At 39.5% G+C, this 18,441-nt stretch overlaps 1 protein-coding gene across 2 annotated transcripts in view; it reads left to right on the top strand.

Annotated features, from left to right (window-relative positions):
- The window catches only part of SLC5A12 (solute carrier family 5 member 12), a 116,310-nt gene that overhangs the window by 24,497 nt on the left and 73,372 nt on the right, over positions 1–18,441 (top strand). For both annotated transcript variants that reach the window (XM_081543188.1, XM_081543187.1), the window contains exons 9-14: positions 2,351–2,463; positions 7,536–7,603; positions 12,757–12,843; positions 14,745–14,911; positions 16,483–16,586; positions 16,780–16,907. In XM_081543188.1, coding sequence (XP_081399314.1) covers positions 2,351–2,463; positions 7,536–7,603; positions 12,757–12,843; positions 14,745–14,911; positions 16,483–16,586; positions 16,780–16,907 — 667 coding nt within the window. The remainder of the gene's footprint in view (positions 1–2,350; positions 2,464–7,535; positions 7,604–12,756; positions 12,844–14,744; positions 14,912–16,482; positions 16,587–16,779; positions 16,908–18,441) is intronic.

The raw sequence follows: 18,441 nt of genomic DNA, 5'->3' as shown, positions 1-18,441 counted from the left end.
CTGATGTATTTCCAAAATAGCAATATCTCTGAATTCACATAATGATTTTAGCTTGCTTATGGTGTAATTTTAATTTAGTATTCTGCTGAATTATTTTTGCTACTATACTTCATAGGATTTTGCATCAGCAGTACAAATGATGTTCTGTGGTGTTAGTATCAGTATCTTGGGGAGACTAAGGAAGAAACAATGAACAGTAGAGAATCAAACACAAGCAGTGATAAGACATTAACTTTCATTTTGTCCCTCCCTACAGAGCTTGATTTATGTATTCAATTTTCCTAAAGCTAACTCCATAATGGAGAAATATATCTGTCAACAGATTGATTCTCTCTTAAAAGAACGGTTGATTCTTTTGATCTCAAATCCAAAAATTCCAAGAAAGAGATATACTGGACCGTACATATTATAGAGAGGTTACTTTTGCTATAAGGTTAAGGAGGATGCTGGGTTAGAGAATGGGAAAGGCAAGGGAAGGGGTATAATAAAGAGATGGTGGTTTAGTGATAGGAAAGAAAAAAGATTTTCACCATCTTGTACCAGTTTTAGAATCTGAGAAATTGACATATGGATAATATATCTGACTGCAAAAGCAGTCCACAGAGGTTCTGCAAATCTGATTCTTCTGGGGAAAATCAGCTTTTTGTTGCCTCCCTCACAGTGGATTCAAGGGTAGAAAATAAACCCTAAAGCTTAAAGCTTTCAAATAATGGATTTTGAGCCATATGTGTAGGGAGCATGGAAGCTTATTTTATTTGATCCTCTCCTTTCTTTATTTGACTTGCATGGAGCTGCAGATAGAAGAGGAGTCTTCTAGGGGCCATACACTGTTCCTTGATTCTCAGGAAAAGGAGAAAGCTATCCTGAAATACTTGGAATTTCAATTTTTAGAAATGGGTCATAGAAAGTTTCTACTAACTGTATCTGTCATTAAGGAAAGAACTTTCAAATTTTGCACTAGATGGACCTGTAACCATTCCAACTGCAGTAAACTACAGCTAATAAATTAATAATAATACTATTATCTTGCATTACAGAAAAAAGGCAAAGTTTGAATTTTCTTCCATGCTGTTGCCACAGCTATAGCTTGTCTTCAAATGAGCACTGAAGGATAACAAAACAATTAGCTAATGGATAGCAATGGAAAACTTACAAACAGCTGGTCGGGCTTTGTTCATTTGCTTGTTTCTTTTTCAGAACTTTTGTTTGTGCTTGTGATTTTGCATAGCATGAATTTAATAAATACATCTATCCCACTAGCTAAAATATTCCTGGTCTGGATGGAGAAATTTAATAAGTTTTCATGCTATTCTACAAAGGAAATTCCAATTTCTTGGGTTTTCTGTCCATTAAGTGAATTTTGGGCTGTAAGACTGAACTCTGTTTGGAAAGTCAGAGAGAGAATAGCAGAGCTTTTATGTGCTTTTGATCTTTGCCTACTTTTTAACATTTTCTTTGTCTCTTTCTCTCTTGTTAATTACACGCTAGTCACACTGGTGCTTCTTGTTGTTGGATGAAACAAGTTTTCCATCTGCAGGCATTTACTTAAAATTTTCTCTTTGTTCTAAAATATCCTATTCTGAATTTGCAAGGGTCCTTTCAGTACCTGTCTTAACCACCACTGTCCATGGAATTCTCCAGGCAACAGTACTGGAGTGGGTTGCCATTCCCCTCTTCAGGGGATCTTCCCAGCCTAGGGATCAAATCTGGGTCTCCTGCATTGCAGGCAGACTCTTCACCATCTGATCCACCAGGGAAGCCCTTCCTCAGAGAAGAATTCTAATTTCATGTCGGTTTAGGTTTGCAAGATATGCTTTCTTAACTCTTTTTTATTTTTCTTCATAACAGTGTAGTCAGTTGAATAATTGGTTGTTAAATATCTATGTCACAACTAAAGTGTAAGCCCTATGTCTTTCTGGTTCACCATTGTCTGCCTAGTACTCAGAATGAACAGATGTATAAATGGTATGAATGAATGAATGACATATTGTAGTGATTCCTGAATTAGGATCGTCACTACTTCCTGCCTCAAGTTTAACCTACTCACACACACACACACACACAAAACCTCTCTGCTACTGCATGCTAGCTCATTTAAGCTCTAGGGAAATCAGTGAAAGAGAATGAAAGCTCAGCTTCTCCATTGGAATTAGAGGAAGAAAGTGAAGAGCATTAAACACAGAAGCAGCTTTGGAGAGTGAGGCCCTATAGTTCCCCTGGCGATCCAGAATAAGGACATACGTCTATCTATTTTGTCTAGAGCCTTGCCTTGTCTATTGACGCTGGATGCCAGGGCAGGCCGGTCAGCTTTATTTAGTTTGGGCTATGTTCCGCTTTTGTCTCCCTGTAGCACCGTGGCTGCCAGCATCAATGCCTTAGCAACAGTGACCTTTGAGGATTTTGTCAAGAGCTGTTTTCCTCGTCTCTCTGACAAGCTGAGCACCTGGATCAGTAAAGGCTTATGTAGGTACAGCCAGTGGATCTTCTATTCCATATGAAATGTACATGTGGTACGTGTCAAAATACTGCACACTGTATTCAGCGCATGCTGACAGGCACAAGTGCACGTGGAGATACATGAGTAATCTCATATATAAATTCTTTTTAAAATTGGGGTATAGTTGCTTTACAATATTGTGTTAGTTTCTGTTACACAACAAAGTGAATCACCATATGTATACATATATCCTGTCCCTCTTGGACCTCCCATCCACTCCCAGCCCATCATCCCACCCCTGTAGGTCACTGTAGAGCACTGAGCTGAGCTCCCCGTGCTATATAGGAGGTTCCCACTAGCTATCTATTTTACACATGGTAGTGTATATATGGACTTCCCAGGTGGTGCAGTGGTGAAGTATCTGCCTGCCAATGCAGGGAAAAAAGAGACGCAGTTTGATTCCTGGGTTGAGAAGATCCCCTAGAATAGGAAATGGCAACCCACTCCAGTATTCTTGCCTGGAACATTCCATGGACAGAGGATCCTGACAGACTACAGTCCATGGAGTTGCAAAGAGTCAGACAAGACTAAGTGACTGAACGGCATATATATGTCAACCCCAATCTCCCAATTCATCCCACCCTTCCATTCCCACTCCCCCTACTACGCAGCCTTCTAAGACTGAACCAGGAGGAAATAGAAAATATTAAAGATCAATCACAAGCAATAAAATTGAAACTGTGATTAAAAATCTTACAACATACAAAAGTCTAGGACCAGATGACTTTGCAAGTGAGTTCTATCAAACATTTAGAGAAGAGATACCACCAATCCTTCTTAAACTGTTCCAAACAATCGTAGAGAAAGGAGCACTCCCAAGTTCTTTTTACGAGGCCAAGATCACCCTAATATCAAAATCAGACAATGATATCACAAAAAAAGAAAGTTGCAGACCAATAAAACTAATGAACATAGGCGCAAAAATTCTCAATAAATGCTAGCAAACAGAATCACATATAAATTCTTACACTTCCAAAGATCCCAGGAAACCAGGAGGGTACCAAGAAAGAATGACTGGCTAGCTTAGCTTTCACCAGTCTTATGTTTGACATTCTCCTGTGTTCATCCTACACTCTAGATTCATCACATCAACACCTCTTGATTATGCCATGTATTGATCCTATTTGTTCCTCCAAAGACAAAGACATTTAGCTCACTGTGGCCAGTCAGCTTGTCTAATATAGTCAAATTGTTTTCTAAAGAATCCTTTATTACCCCACTCCCGGTAACCTTACCTCAAAAGATAATTGCTCTTTGCTTAATCATATAATTGCATTTTATATTTATAATCACTGTAGCACTTATATTGAATTATAGTTTTACAAAGTTTACTTCTTTTTAAGTATAAACAAATTATACATCTACTTACTATAGGAAATGTAGGTAATTTGGGAAAGTATATGTGCTTTTAAAATAAAATTATATATAATTTTGTTCTTGGTTATTTTTTTCCTAGTATGCTATACTGAGCATCTTCCTGTGCCATTTAATGTATTCTTTGTGAACACAATTTTGAGTGATTGCTTAATGTTTTATAAAATGACTCATTTTTATGCTGTTAGTTTGGAGTTTTTTTTTTCTTTCATTTTTTGGTAACACTGTGGTAAATCCATATGCATAATTTTTTATTGTATCTTAAATTTTTTTCCTTAGTTAGGAACTCCAAAAGAAAATTACCAAGCTGAATAAAATGCTATAGCTTTTTGTTTTCATTTGTTTTGTAAAGCACATATCTGGCCATTGGTACAACTCTCATTTATTCTCAGAATTTTAATTGATTTTCTAGTAAGTATGGTTATTACCTTCAAATATTGATGGTTTTATTGTATCCTCATTCTTTAATGTTCCTCTAATCTGTGGTTTGTGTTCTCCATATTCTTCATTATTTCTCTTATTTTCATGTTTTTCTTCTCCCTCTGTGTACTTGAAGGGCTCATATTTTTTCTCAGTGTTATTGTAAGTCTTTCACAAAATAAATTTCTTAATAATATTGATTTGAATTCTGCTATAGTATTTTGTTCCTCACATTGTACTGTTAAAAATACAATCACACAGCAAGTTTAAAGACATTTATCATGATCTCCTGTATATATGCCACCAAGATTCTCCATTAATGTTTTATTGAACTTGAGTTTTCACACATCCATCTAACTCTCTATCCATCTATTAATTCATCATATATTTGATATATTTAAAAGTAAATCCAGACATCAGTATACTGCCCTCTAATTATTTTAGCATATTATTAACTAGAATTCAATAATTTTTTAAAGTTTAAGTATAACATTTATCCACAATGACGTGGACAAATGTTAAGAAAGCATTTGCTGAGTTTTGAAAAATTTGTTCACCTGTGTGACTCAGCCACTAAAGATACAAATCATTACCATCACCCTTGAAAGTTCTCTTGGTTTTTCTGGTCAATTCCTACTCCCACTTCCTTCCAGGGGCTGATGCTACTCTGATATTTTTCATCATAGATTAGCTTTAACTCTTCTAGAATTTTAGATAAATAGAATCACACAGTACACATTTGTTTTTGTAAGAGTCCTTTCACTCAGCATAATATGTTTGAAATACATTCATATTGTCTTGTATATCAGTATTTCATCCCTTTTTATGGCAGAGTAGTATGACATTGTATGGATACACTGCTTTTTTTTTTTTTTTTAACTTCTATTGATGAACCTGGATTATTTCAGTCTGAAGTTCTTATGATACAGCTACTATGGATATTCTTGTACAAGTCATTTGTGAACATGTTTTCATTTCTCTTTAGTAAATACAAAGAAGTAGAAGTGCTTGGTCAACTACCATAGTTTTCAATTTCCTTGTAGTCCTTTCTTATCTCACCTGGATTCATCCTCACCTAAACCATAGGTGTTTACCTTATCTTGCTGTTTTTTCCTTGCCATTTGTTTTCTCTTGACCTGCACTTTTCACTTCATTGAGTCCATGTTTTTGCATAGTATTGAATTACCAAATAGTTTCTGAATACTTTTTGTGGTTCTTAAGGTAAATTATTTCCAGAAAACATACTCTGTATTTGAGCTTTTAAGTTAATATATTCATTTCCTTCTTTGGCAACATTTTGGCATGGATCCTATCTTTCTTTTTTCTTTTCACTTATGCTTGAACAAGAGATTGGTGCTGACCAATGTTTGTTAACTGGGTAATTGAATTGCCTTGGTTTTTTCCCACTATCTTGCATAATAAGTTACATACAGTTAGTAGCAGGTGGGTGAGTATCACTTCTTATGCAATTCCCAATTTCCAGCAGATATTCAAGAACATGCTGGGTAGAAGTTTCTGCTATGCCCACGGTTTAGTCTCTGATCCTCCAAGCTGTTGTAATACTAGGAAAATCTATAGTTTGCTGAAACTGTGGTGCTTTCTCTCTCGCGCACATTTACTGCTTTGTATACACTCCAGGGCTCCATGGAACACCATCAATTTCCCCTAAGCCCCTTGCCTTGAAAGTTGCTATTGATTGTGATTTGGTGGACATATAAATATTTGGGGGAGAGGGGGACTAAATCAATTCTCTAGTCAGCACAAAAAAGTAGAACCCTTGGATTGAGGGGTGATTTCCTAGAATCTCATTTGAAACAGATAACTGTTGGCTCAGTAAGAAGGTAATTAATAGTTGAGAAAATATGTTTTTTATTATTTTCTTCAGGCAAGCGAAGTTCTCCTTATTCATGAAGTGATACAGAATTAGGGCAAACATTTATTTCTGATGTCAAATCTATCATCTTTAAAAATAATGGGGGAAATTTTAGAATTATGAAAGATGTTTATTGGTCAAACTTGGTTTTAGTGTTATTGTGTAGGCTTCCTTATTTTTCCATGTTTTATTGAGAAATTGGAAAATACAACATTAAAGTTGCTACTCTGATTTCATCTTAAAAGTGAATTCCTGATAATAAATATTATGGATATCACATACTAAATCTGATATAATAATAATAATAACAAGCATATAGTACTTGCTATATAAGAGGTACTCTTGGATAAATTAATTTATGTGTGGTCCCTTCCTAGAATGTGAGATCTTTGAGGGAAGTGGCATTTGTAACATTGGCATTTGGTAAGTGTTTGACATGTGCTCAGTACTCAGTGAAATTAATGGTGACGTTGGGAATTGAGCCAAACATTTACCTGAGAGAGAATTTCAAATAAAATGAGAAAAATCATTTTCTCTGTTTCTGTCACTGTGTCTCTGTCTATATCTATCTCCAACTCCTTGTCTCTCACCCTTTCTCATTTAGTCTATGGGTTTTAATGGGAATTGAATGGTTTTAAGGTAGTTTTTAAACAAAGATGTATGAAAACAATTGTTTTTTAAAATATGGCTTAGAAGAAGATACCATCTTTAAAAGATAACCAAGATATGCTGATTCATCCAGCAAGATCCTATGATGCTAGAGACACACTGTGCAAGATGCTTCAGAGTGTGGTGCCCTGATGGTCCTTATGAGGCTCCAACATAGCCATGTAAACAAGGAAATCCTTATGCAATATACTGAGTGCCATAAGGAGGTTATGAGTAAAGCATGAAAAGATCAGAAAAAATTTCCAGATTTGCAAAATCTGTGCGGTAAAGTGTATAGATATTTAGCCATTTTAAAGATGAAAAACTACACATATAGCAGAGAGGTTAGTAACTTCTTCAGCTGATTATAGGTAAGTGGTTGAAATAGACTTAGTTCTTACTAATTTAGTCTGGATTAGTCTGTAGACCAGTGGTCTTTCTGCATCTTCATGTTGCTTCAACGTGACAGTTTTTTTTCTTAAATCCTGGAGAGAAGACTCCTCAAGGTTGGATTCCAGCTCATTCTGCCTGACTGAGGAAAGCATGTCTTGGGGGAGAAAGTCTCTTCAGCGCCCTTCTTGGGGCTTGTGATAGCTACGTGGGGTAGACGATCCTTCCCAAGACCCCTTCCAATAAGGCTTGCATGAGAGAGGACCCTGAGTAGGAGCTCAAGGAATCCCTCAAAGCAGGTTGGAGGATAGTCATGTATTTTCTTTCTTCCAGGTCTCTTATTTGGCGTGATATGTACCTCCACAGCTGTGGCTGCATCCCTCATGGGTGGTGTTATACAGGTAATGACAGATCTGAGAATTTATTATCCTTAAATAAAACTAGGATAATCACATTAGTAAAATCCATAATTAGAATGGACATTTATAGAATGCTTACTGTGGTCTAGCTACAGTCTCAAATGTATTACCTCATTTGATCCTCATCACTTCCCTAAGATAGAGTATGAGTAATGTACTAATGTCAGAGGTGAAGAAACTAAGAAGTAGAGAGGTGAAGAATTGTCTCAAATTCATATAACTAAAGCATGCTAGACCTTGGAAATGAGCCCACCTCTACCTATTAACAATGCTGAACTACTGCCCATATGTTCAACTCCCAGTTCAGCTTATGTCAACACTAGAAAATGCTGATAATCTGTTTCAACATTTATTTTGTAGATGATACAGAAAAAAATGAAAACATCTTGCTCAAATTCTCCCAGCTAGTTAGTGGTTAAGCCATGTTTATGACCCAAGTCTTCTGAGCTCCCCTTTTTCCTTCTTCAAATTGCCCAACTCACAAAACATCATCAGATAAGCAATCTTCATATTCTACATCAACCATCTTAATCCTATCACATCTTTATATAATTTGAACATCCTGTATATTTTCTTGGCATGGTTTAGGTTTTCGATACATGCTGCTTAAATGTAGAAATGAGTGAAGGTGAGTGAATAATCATCACTGACTTTTATAGAATGTGTTTTAGTTTCCAGAGCAGTGGATCTTGCTTGATCCTTTCAATGACTTTACATAGGTTCCATTATTTCCTTTTTGAAGTACAGGAAACTGAGTTGGGTAGTTTAGTACCATAACAATCCAGTTGTCTTTATAAGAGAAGTTGTGGGACTAGAAACTTCCTGTCCTCTGTGCTAAGTATGAGCTTTATTTAATGACAGATGCTTGCTGATCTCTTTACAATTTTTGAGGACTTTGATATCTCCCCTCTACACAGCAGAACTGACGTGTTCATGAAGTTGTCTTTAGTGACCTCAACAGCCTTTTTTTAAGGTTTGCATACTTAGTCGCTAAGTCATGTCTGACTCTTTGCTATGTCTGACCCTATGGACTATAGCCCTCCAGGCTCCTCTGTCCATGGGGATTCTCCAGGCAAGAATACTGGAGTGGGCTGCCATTTTCTTCTCCAGAGGATCTTCTTGACCCAGGGATCGAACCCAATGTCTCCTTTGTCTCCTGCAATGCAGGCATATTCTTTACCCAGTGAACCGTCGGGAAAGCCCCCTTTTAAGGTTTATTTCCCACCATTTCCAAGTTACCTCTGATGCTTTGTGCCCCTTTGTTTTCTCCCCTTTATCCAATCATTATTTACTCTTTTTCCTTTCTATTTTTTACTGGAGTATAGTTGATTAACAATGTTGTATTAAGGAAGTATCACCACGTCCAATTTGGCGAGAATTTGAATCAATAAGTTGCTTTCTTCCAGAGATATTTGCATGTTAAGCTTACTTGTCATTGAGGTATGTAAGGCTCCAGAATAGATAAGGACTCCTGCAACACTGGTGTAACACACCAAGCTTACCATGAAGTGGGAGCTGTGAGGGATGCTTGTCCTTATTCAAATAAGTATGCTAGGCTTGCTTCCTTTCTTGATTGGTTAAAATGTGTGTCACAAAGTTTGGACAGTTTAGGGGATGCCAGTGGGCAAGGAATGAACACACTGATGTGTTGTTTCCTAGGAGAGAGATTTGTGTCTAAAATGTTCTCCTTGCTTCTCTGAAGACATCTGATTTGACAGGTGCAGAAAGACAACTACAATATCCCATTTAATTTTCCAATGCATTACCCTTTCAGAAATCCACAGCACACCATACCATAGCGAAGGCTCTGGGAAGACCTAGTAAGCTGTTTCACTTTAAATATGTGACCATAGAATCATGTACAGGAAGAGAAGATGGGAGGAGGGGCAAGTAACATCAGTCAGTTCAGTCGCTCAGTTGTGTCCGACTCTGCAACCCCATGGACTGCAGCACACCAGGCTTCCCTGTCTATCACCAACTCTCAGAGTTTACTCAAACTCACGTCCTTTGAGTTGGTGATGCCATCAAACCATTTCATCCTCTGTCGTCCCCTTCTCCTCCTGCCTTCAATCTTTGCCAGCATCAGGGTCTTTTCCAATGAGTCAGTTCTTTGTATCAGGTGGTGTTCTTCAGTATCAGTCCTTCCAATGAATATTCAGGACTTATTTCCTTTAGGATGGACTGGTTGGATCTCCTTGCAGTCCAAGGGACTCTCAAGAGTCTTCTCCAACACCACGGTTCAAAAGCATCAATTCTCAGCGCTCAGCTTTCTTTATAGTCCAACTCTCACATCCAAATATGACTACTGGAAAAACAATAGCTTTGACTAGATGGACCTTTGTCAGCAACATCAGTAGAGTAACATCAATGGAGATCTGATAACTAATGCTTTGTGGAGTTCCCTCTGGGAAAAGCCATTCTATCTATTATGCTGCTGTCTTAATGGCCATCAGCTACTGGATTGGTCAAAAAGTTCATTCAGGATCTTACAGAAAACTGGAATGTACTTTCTGGCCAACTCAATAGTTCTGCTAAGGGCTGTGATGACCTCTGTTATTGTTGTTCATTTGCTGTGTCATATCTGACTGTTCTCAACCCCATGAACTGCAGCACTCCAGGCTTCCTATGCCTATCACGATCTCTAGACTCAACTTTTTCCCAATTTAAGAAAGTGCTTTCTTTGTTTTTTGTGGGAGTGGGTGGTGATCTTTCTTTCTTTCGAAGTATAAAAAGAAGTACATTCTAGATTCCAAAACAGTCCAACCATCAAATGACACACTTCATGGATCAGAGAGTTCACTAACAGGGGAGGTAAGAAGATAATAGTAAGATGGTAATAATGGTAGATAATATTTTGGGGGGTGATTATCATGTGTTCCAGAGTGCCCAGGTTCTATTTAGGAGTTTTCTTTTGGATTCCACATTGAATACTCTCAAACAAGCACACACACAAAAATTCCATGAAGCAGGTATTAGAAGCAGGTGTTTTGATCCCCGCTTGTCATCTGAGAAGGCTAGGACGCCGTGAGGCAACCCCAATCCTGAAACATGTTTCTTCAGCTGCGATCCTCTCCTTGCAGCGGAGGCTTAAATGGGATTTGGCCATTGGGGTAGGAGCTATTGAATGAGCTCTGTCTTCCTTCAATTAAACATGCTTAATGACAAAAAGAAAGACAAGAAATTGAAGTTGGTTTTGTATATTACAGAAATACGTATTTTAGAAATCCAGAAACTCTTTGATTTATTTCTCTTTTATCACATGAAAACTTCCCCCTTACCTGGAGCATATTGGCTAAGGACTTCGTAAGAGATTGTTCATTATATTTCTCCTACGGGGGAAATAAACATTTATCTTAATTTATTGATTCTCCCATATAATAGCTAGTAAGTTAGCTTCCAAATTCAGCAACCACAGCAACTAGAAATTAATACTATCAATCAGCAGAGAAAATGTGAAGACTATTAAGTATTGACTTCGGGGAAGAGTATCTACTGTAATTTTATCTATCTCCATCTTGTCAAAGATCTATCTGTGGCATTGGTTTCTCTAAAAATTATCCTGGAAAAGCAATCATAACAGTGCATTGTAGCTCATTTTTCTGGACAAAAGAATTTATATTATAGCTGGAGTGGACTTGAAGTCCCTTTGGTCCTACTTCTATTTTATTTTTTAAAGAAAGAAGACCATCTGAAGTAAAATAAATCTGAATTAATAACTGAAGTTTCACCATATCATATTTACGTGTGGCAGAGTCAAAATGAGAATCTAAATATTCTCTTAGTGATGAACTCTTTCAAAGAACTTTCCCCCCTTAAACAGAAAAAGGAGACCATGATGGTTGTCCATGCTCTTGTCTTTTTTTAGGTGGGACTTGCTTTTAGGAGAGAAAATGTGGGTTTTAGAGCAAAACAAAACTGACTTCAGACGTTTAAATCTCACCTCTGCAACATTCTAACTGAAAGTATGCCTTGAATATGTTTTCTTTTAGTCCAAATTTCTCATCTGTAAAATCCAGTTAGTGCTACCAACTAAGCAGGGTAACTGTGGGGATGAAATGAGATCATTTGTTTCAAGTGCCAAGGTAGTTCATCTCTATTATCTGACACATAAGACATGGAGCTGGTGCCTGACAAACAGAAAAGATGTATAAAATGTTTAGAGCACTCTTATTACAGCCCCTTGATCTAAGAGCCCTGCAGTTGTGTGGATAGAACTAGGGCTGCATTGCAGAGTAGGTGTGTGTGTGTGTGTGTGTGTGTGTGTTTGTGTGTGCGTGCACTCACATACTTAAGTACATGCTCCCTTCCAGGCTTATCAGTGCCTGTGTATGTTCAAGACTTTCACAAAGGTATGGCACAAGACTATACAGGTTGATAGCAAACTAGCTTAATTAAAACCCATTGCCAGTTCACTGGGTTCAATAACTTAAAGGCTAAGAGAGATGGAAATGCATTTGCCAAATTCCCTCTATATCCAAAGGAGACAAAGCCATAACAATGGGATATAGGATATTGAGTATCCAATGGCCTCCCCACCATGTTCCAAATTAATACTGCAACATCCTTGAGGTATTCTGGTGAGATAGTAAGAGTGGGTTAATAATTATTGTCAAAATAATAGAGTTGTTCAAACTAAGTTAAAACAACTCGATCAACTGCATAAGATATCAACCAAGTTATAGATGTATTTATTAAATACATTATTAAAAATCTTTCTTTTTAAAAATTGTGTTATAATTCCCTTACCATGCTGTGTTAGTTTCTGTTGTACAAGGAAGCAAATCAGTCCTATGTACACATATATCCCCTCCCACTTGGACCTCTCTCCTACCCTACAAAGGCTTTTTGACAAGATAGAAAATATAAACAAATTCTACTAAATCCAAATTGTCTATGTTCACACACACACACACACACACACGAGTATGTTTATACATATTTTTGGTTTTTTACATAATGCTTATCAACGAGCACAGAAGGGAGAAATGATTTTGAGAAAGCACATGATTAATAAGCCACGCGGTCAAGACTAGGACTGTATTTCGTCCCATGTGCAAGAAAGGGAGTTGGTCCTGTGTGGGCCACAGATTCAGGGGAATATAGTGTTTATTGATCTGATCTGCTTTGCTCCACAGGCTGCCCTCAGCATCCACGGCATGTGTGGGGGGCCGATGCTGGGCTTGTTCTCTCTGGGAATCCTGTTCCCTTTTGTGAACTGGAAGGTAAGTCTCCCACACCCCTCTGCACACTTCCAGCTGAGACCAGGCCCAGCCACTCTCTCTTCTCTCAGTCCTCCTTAGAAAGGCCATTTGTCTTTGCCAGAAAAAATGAGTGCTTCTTTCCACAGTAGATCTAAACAGAGCCCCAGCCCTCCAATCTCTGACTTCAGTGAATCTGTATTAAGAGCAGGAAATAAAGTAAGAGCCAGTCATGAAATATCATATGTTATGGCATCAATGCTAACTCTTTAGGGTTTAAGTTGTCTTCTCTAAATTAACAGCCCACAAAATGAAATATAAAACAGACACTAAGATCAGAAATAGTTAAGTTAAAACCCAACTTTGAAAACTTTAAAAGTGTAAATTCTTTTCTATATTTAGTTACCCCAAATTATAAGTAACTTAATTAAGCTAATTAACTAATTGAAGAAGGAGAGAGGAGACCAGCCTGCATATTTTAATAGCTGGATATTCTTGGTTTTGACGAAGATACAAAGACTAGATACCATACAAGCTAATGTGTGTGCATGAGTGCTAAGTCACTTCAGTTGTGTCCGACTCTTTGTGACATTATGGACTCTAGCCCGCCAGGCTCCTATGTCCATGGGATTCTCCAGGGAAGAATACCGGAGTGGGTTTCCATGCCCTCCTCCAGGGAATCTTCCCAACCCAGGGATGGAACCCACACCTTTTATGTCTCCTGCATTGCAGGTAGTTTCTTCTTTACCACTTAGCGCCAGTGGAGAAGCCTCAATACAAGCCAATGGCATGTCCTCAAGTAAATACTGGTTGGATGACTGTGTAGTAAAAATAAATCAAAAGGAACACTTATTTGGAAATATAATACAATGCTCAGTTACTGCAAATACTTTTCTGATCATTAATTTATAGCACCTGGTGGCGCTAGTGGTAAAGAATCCGCCTGCCAACGCAGGAGACACAAGAGATGTGGGTTCGATCTATGGGTCTGGAAGATCACTGGAGGAGGAAATGGCAACCCACCCCAGTATCCTTGCCAGGAAGATAGTATGGACAGAGGAGCCCGTTAGGCTACAGTCCACAGTGTGGCAAAGAGTCAGACATGACTGAGCAAACATGTGCACTGTAGCCCAAGGGCCCTAACAGTCAAGTCACATTCATTGCTTTAGTTTCCCCAAACAATAACAAACAGAACATTCTGGTGCTGTAACTGAGGAACCATTTTTATGAATAAACAGAGAAACCAACAAGTTGTTTTCTATCACAGAGAAAGCTCAGCTATCTGGCAGAGACCAGCAAGATTCAGTTGTAGTTTTTGGTGGTCCTGATCCCTGCTGGGTTATTCTGTTTCCTTGGAAGGAGGAGTGAGTGACTCACTGACTTTTAACTTTTTAACAAGAAGTGTGACTCTTAAGTGACACGACTAACATTTAGACTCAAACCAAAAACTCCAAACTTGGGAGTCCAAGGACGTGACCAGTGTCACCTGGGAAGAGATATGGGAATAAAAATTTCTATATCACAGCCTTCAATGGCTGTCAGCGAAAAATGACCCCCATGTCTCCATTATCTGAGGTTTTCCTGAATTTCTGAAACTCTTCTTCTGGAAACTGAGGTTAAACAAGTATTTTTTAGTGATAGGAGGGAAAAGCCCAAAGGAGAAAAACAAATCCTGCTAAAATTTACATACAATAACCATGATAAAATCCTCCAATGTCTTCATTTAAGGAACAATGTATTCCTAAATAAAGCTCATTGTGGGAGTTTGAAGGCAGGCAGTGTGCTGTTTTGAGCACAAGTGGCCAGGAATGGGGGTAGAAAGCCAGAATCTCTGAGACATAAGGCTTTTCATCTCATTATTCTTTCTATGGCTTTGATCTTTCAGTGGTCAGATCTCTCATTAACCTTTTTTTTTTTTTATCAAGGGTGCCCTAGCAGGCCTTCTGACTGGAATCCTCTTGTCATTTTGGGTGGCCATTGGGGCCTTCATTTATCCTGCACCTGCCTCTAAGACATGGCCTTTGCCTTTATCGACTGACCAGTGTGACCTATCAAATGTGACGGAGTCAGCGCCTCCAGTGCTGTCCAGCAGGTATTTTCACCTTAAAGATGGCGTCAGGTCCCAGAGAGAGGGTCACCAAGCTAGAGAAAGGTGCATACTTCATGCTAAGTCTGAGGAGACCATCTTGCTCTCCTAAGAGACTGGACAGTACCCAGCAATAATGAGTGCCCCAGGGTTTCAGCTTTAAGTCAATATGCATTCTTCTGCATCCCGGTGCCCAAGAGTATGTGTTCCTCTGCATCCTGGTGCCCAAGGATGAAGTTGGCAAGAGCGTTAATTGGAACTCTGAGTTCTCAGGTCCACTATGCTGTTTCTTCCTTCCTGCCTGTGTTATTCCATATTTTTTCTTGGAATGCTGAATTCTGGCTCTAACAACCTTTTTTTTTTTTTTTGCTTGAATAACAGCTAAGTATTTTTTAAAAACAAGCTGAGGCATCATCTCACATATCAGCCTGGGTTTAACACTCTTTCTGAATATTTTTCATATCCTTTGTTGCTCTTCTATGAAGGCATGCTGGTCTATTTTATGATTGTTAACTCTTACATATAGACTTTGTGTCTTACTCATCTTTAATCTCCAGTGTCTGTCACAATTTCTGGCACTAAATCTGGGCTTAGTAAATGTCTGAAATGGAAGGCATGGTCCTTATTGCAATTGTGGTGTAGTAGTAGGACTTATCGGAGAAGGCAATGGCACCCCACTCCAGTACTCTTGCCTGGGAAACCCCATGGACGGAGGAGCCTGGTAGGCTGCAGCCCATGGGGTCACAAAGAGTCAGACACGACTGAGCGACTTCACTTTCACTTATCACTTTCATGCACTGGAGGAGGAAATGGCAAGCCACTCCAATATTCTTGCCTGGAGAATCCCAGGGACAGAGGAGCCTGGTGGGCTGCCATCTATGGGGTTGCACAGAGTCAGACATGACTGACGCAACTTAGCAGCAGCAGCAGCAGCAGCAGTAGGACTTACAATTCAGGGATGGATTGAGTTGAGTGCAATATAAAACACAACCACTCTACAGTCAATTATTTTATTTTTTTATTTTTTAAATAAATTTATTTATTTTAGTTGGGGGCTAATTACTTTACAATATTGTAATAGTTTTTGCCATACATTGACATGAATCAGCCATGGGTTTACATGTGTTCCCCTTCCTGGACCCCCCCACCCACCTCCCTCCCCATCCCATCCCTCTGGGTCATCCCATTGCCCCGGCCCTGAGCCCTTGTCTCCTGCATTGAACATGCAATTATTTTAAAAAATGATCAAATGGCAAAAAGATAAGCTTTGGGGTCTTGAGAGATTGTTGTTTAGTTGCTCAGTCATGTCTGACTGTTTGTGACCCCATAGATTGTAGCCTGCCAGACTCCTCTGTCCTTGGGATTTCCCAGGCAAGAATACTGGAGTGGGTTACCATTTCCTCCTCCAGGGGATCTTCCCAACCAGGGATCATACCTGGGTCCTCTGCATTGGCTCTTCACCACTGAGCCACCAGGGAAGACCATTTTAAGAAATGCCGAGCTCTCAGCCATCCTCTAAGTCACTGTGAATCATGACTTCACACTCAGAACTGAGGATGTGCTGATGTTCTTCACAGACCTGCCATCGCTGAGACCTGGTATGCACTTTCCTACCTGCACTACAGCACCGTGGGCTGCCTGGGATGCATAGCTGCTGGAGTAATCATCAGCTTCCTAACAGGTCGGTTACATACTTTCCTCTTCTTGGGGCCAAGGAAGACATGGGCTGTCTTATACATTGCCGAACGAGGTACCCATCTTACAGGCATGATTTGGGGTTCACCACAAACAGAGTGACATAGTTCTCAAATGGACTCCTTAAAAGAACTCTTGGAAGCATGCAACACCTTATCCTTTTTTCCATTTATTAATAGGTCGCCAAAAAGGCAAGGATATTCCACCACTGCTAATTAGACCAGTCTGCAATTTATTTTGCTTTTGGTCTAAGAAATACAAAACACTGTGCTGGTGTGGAGTTCAGCATGACAGCGGAACAGAGCAGGTAAGCTGATGTTTGAGCTTCTGAACAATGTGAACTGGCTCAAAAAGATTCCGTTTCTGCCCATTTAAACCACCTGCAAGGCTGGGAGTTGGGAGGTTAGCTGGTGGATATGAGAATCTGAAAGAATCTGGGTTTCCACTTCAGTTACCTCAGCTAAATTCCCTGGTAGCTCAGCTGGTAAAGAATCCACCTGCAATGCAGGAGAGGAGACCCCGGATTGATTCCTGGGTCGGGAAGATCCTAGGGGAATCTTTGGAGAAGGGATAGGCTACCCATTCCAGTATTCTTGGCTTACCTGGTGGCTCAGCTGGTAAAGAATTTGCCTGCAATGCTAGAGACGTGCGTTTGATTCCTGGGTTGGGAAGATCCCCTGGAGAAGGGAACAGCTACCCACTCCAGTATTCTGGGCTGGAGAATTCCATGGACTTAGTCCATGGAGTTGCAAGGAGTCAGACATGACTGAGCAACTTTTACACTTTTGAAACTTCAGCTTTTATCTGAGAACAAAGGGGAGACCATGCAGTGTGGCCTGGACATGAACATGTCTGGTATGTCACGGAGTGTAAATATAAAGCAAGATTTACTGGTGGAACTTCTCAGACAGAGAAGCAGCAGGATACATACTATCTCCTAGCTCTCCTCTTATTCTTCCAAGAATCATGTTTAGGCCACACAGGGTGAGGGAAATTGTCCCAGTGCTATTAAGGTCTAGAGACACTGCCTGAGTATGATTAAGGTCACGTCAGCCCATGACCACTAGCAACAGCCTGTAGCTAGACCAGATTGGACTTACTGACTTGATATAGGAAGGGGTCTGGGACACCCCAGGGGAGCCAGAGAGTGCCACCCTCAACAAAAGGGTAAGGTTGGTGTTTCTGCTGGAGGATTTTAAGAGGGGTCTAAGTAAGGGGAGAGGGAATGGAGACAAAGACATCTGGAGCAGCTTTGGTGGAAGAGCAGTAATCACTCAGAGTTACTATGGCATCTGTTAATGCCAGGACCTTGACAGAAGCAATGTTTCCTGTTGGGTTTGCAACTGGTTTTATCCTTGTCTGTCCTCTCAGTCTGATTACAGGCAGGAATTTTTTTTCCCTTAAAGTGAGGGCTTATTATCCTTCTTTCAAGCCCAGATATTTCACTCTTTCAGTACTCTAGGAGAGGGACTCTTTGCCCTTATCACAGCTCTTAAGTTGTCATTTGCTTCCCCCCTACCCAAAGCCCATAATAACATGTATGTGAAGTAAAGCTGAGTTTCATAGTTTTTGCAAAGGAGAGCACCTTCTTGACAGGGGCTCGGAATGAGAAGGCAGTCTATTTGCTGACAAGGCAGCTGGCTAAGCAGTTTATTGTTTGGATAAATGGAGTTTGAGGAAGTTCTAGGAAAAAAAAAGAGAATAATGTTATTTACTGCTTTACAGACTTATCTTCCTGGGCACAAATTTCCTGGGATAAATGGGAAATCTTGCTGATGCAGGCAGCTTCTGTTCTCAAGGCTGAGTCTAGAGTGGGAGGGGACACTTAGTTGTCGCTACTG

The sequence above is a fragment of the Giraffa tippelskirchi genome, chromosome 11 (assembly GCF_054371585.1).
Source record: "Giraffa tippelskirchi isolate mGirTip1 chromosome 11, T2T-mGirTip1v1.2.pri, whole genome shotgun sequence".
Lineage (NCBI taxonomy): Eukaryota > Metazoa > Chordata > Mammalia > Artiodactyla > Giraffidae > Giraffa > Giraffa tippelskirchi.
The sequence above is the reverse complement of the archived record's forward strand: the minus strand, read 5'-3'. Positions and strand labels throughout refer to the sequence as shown.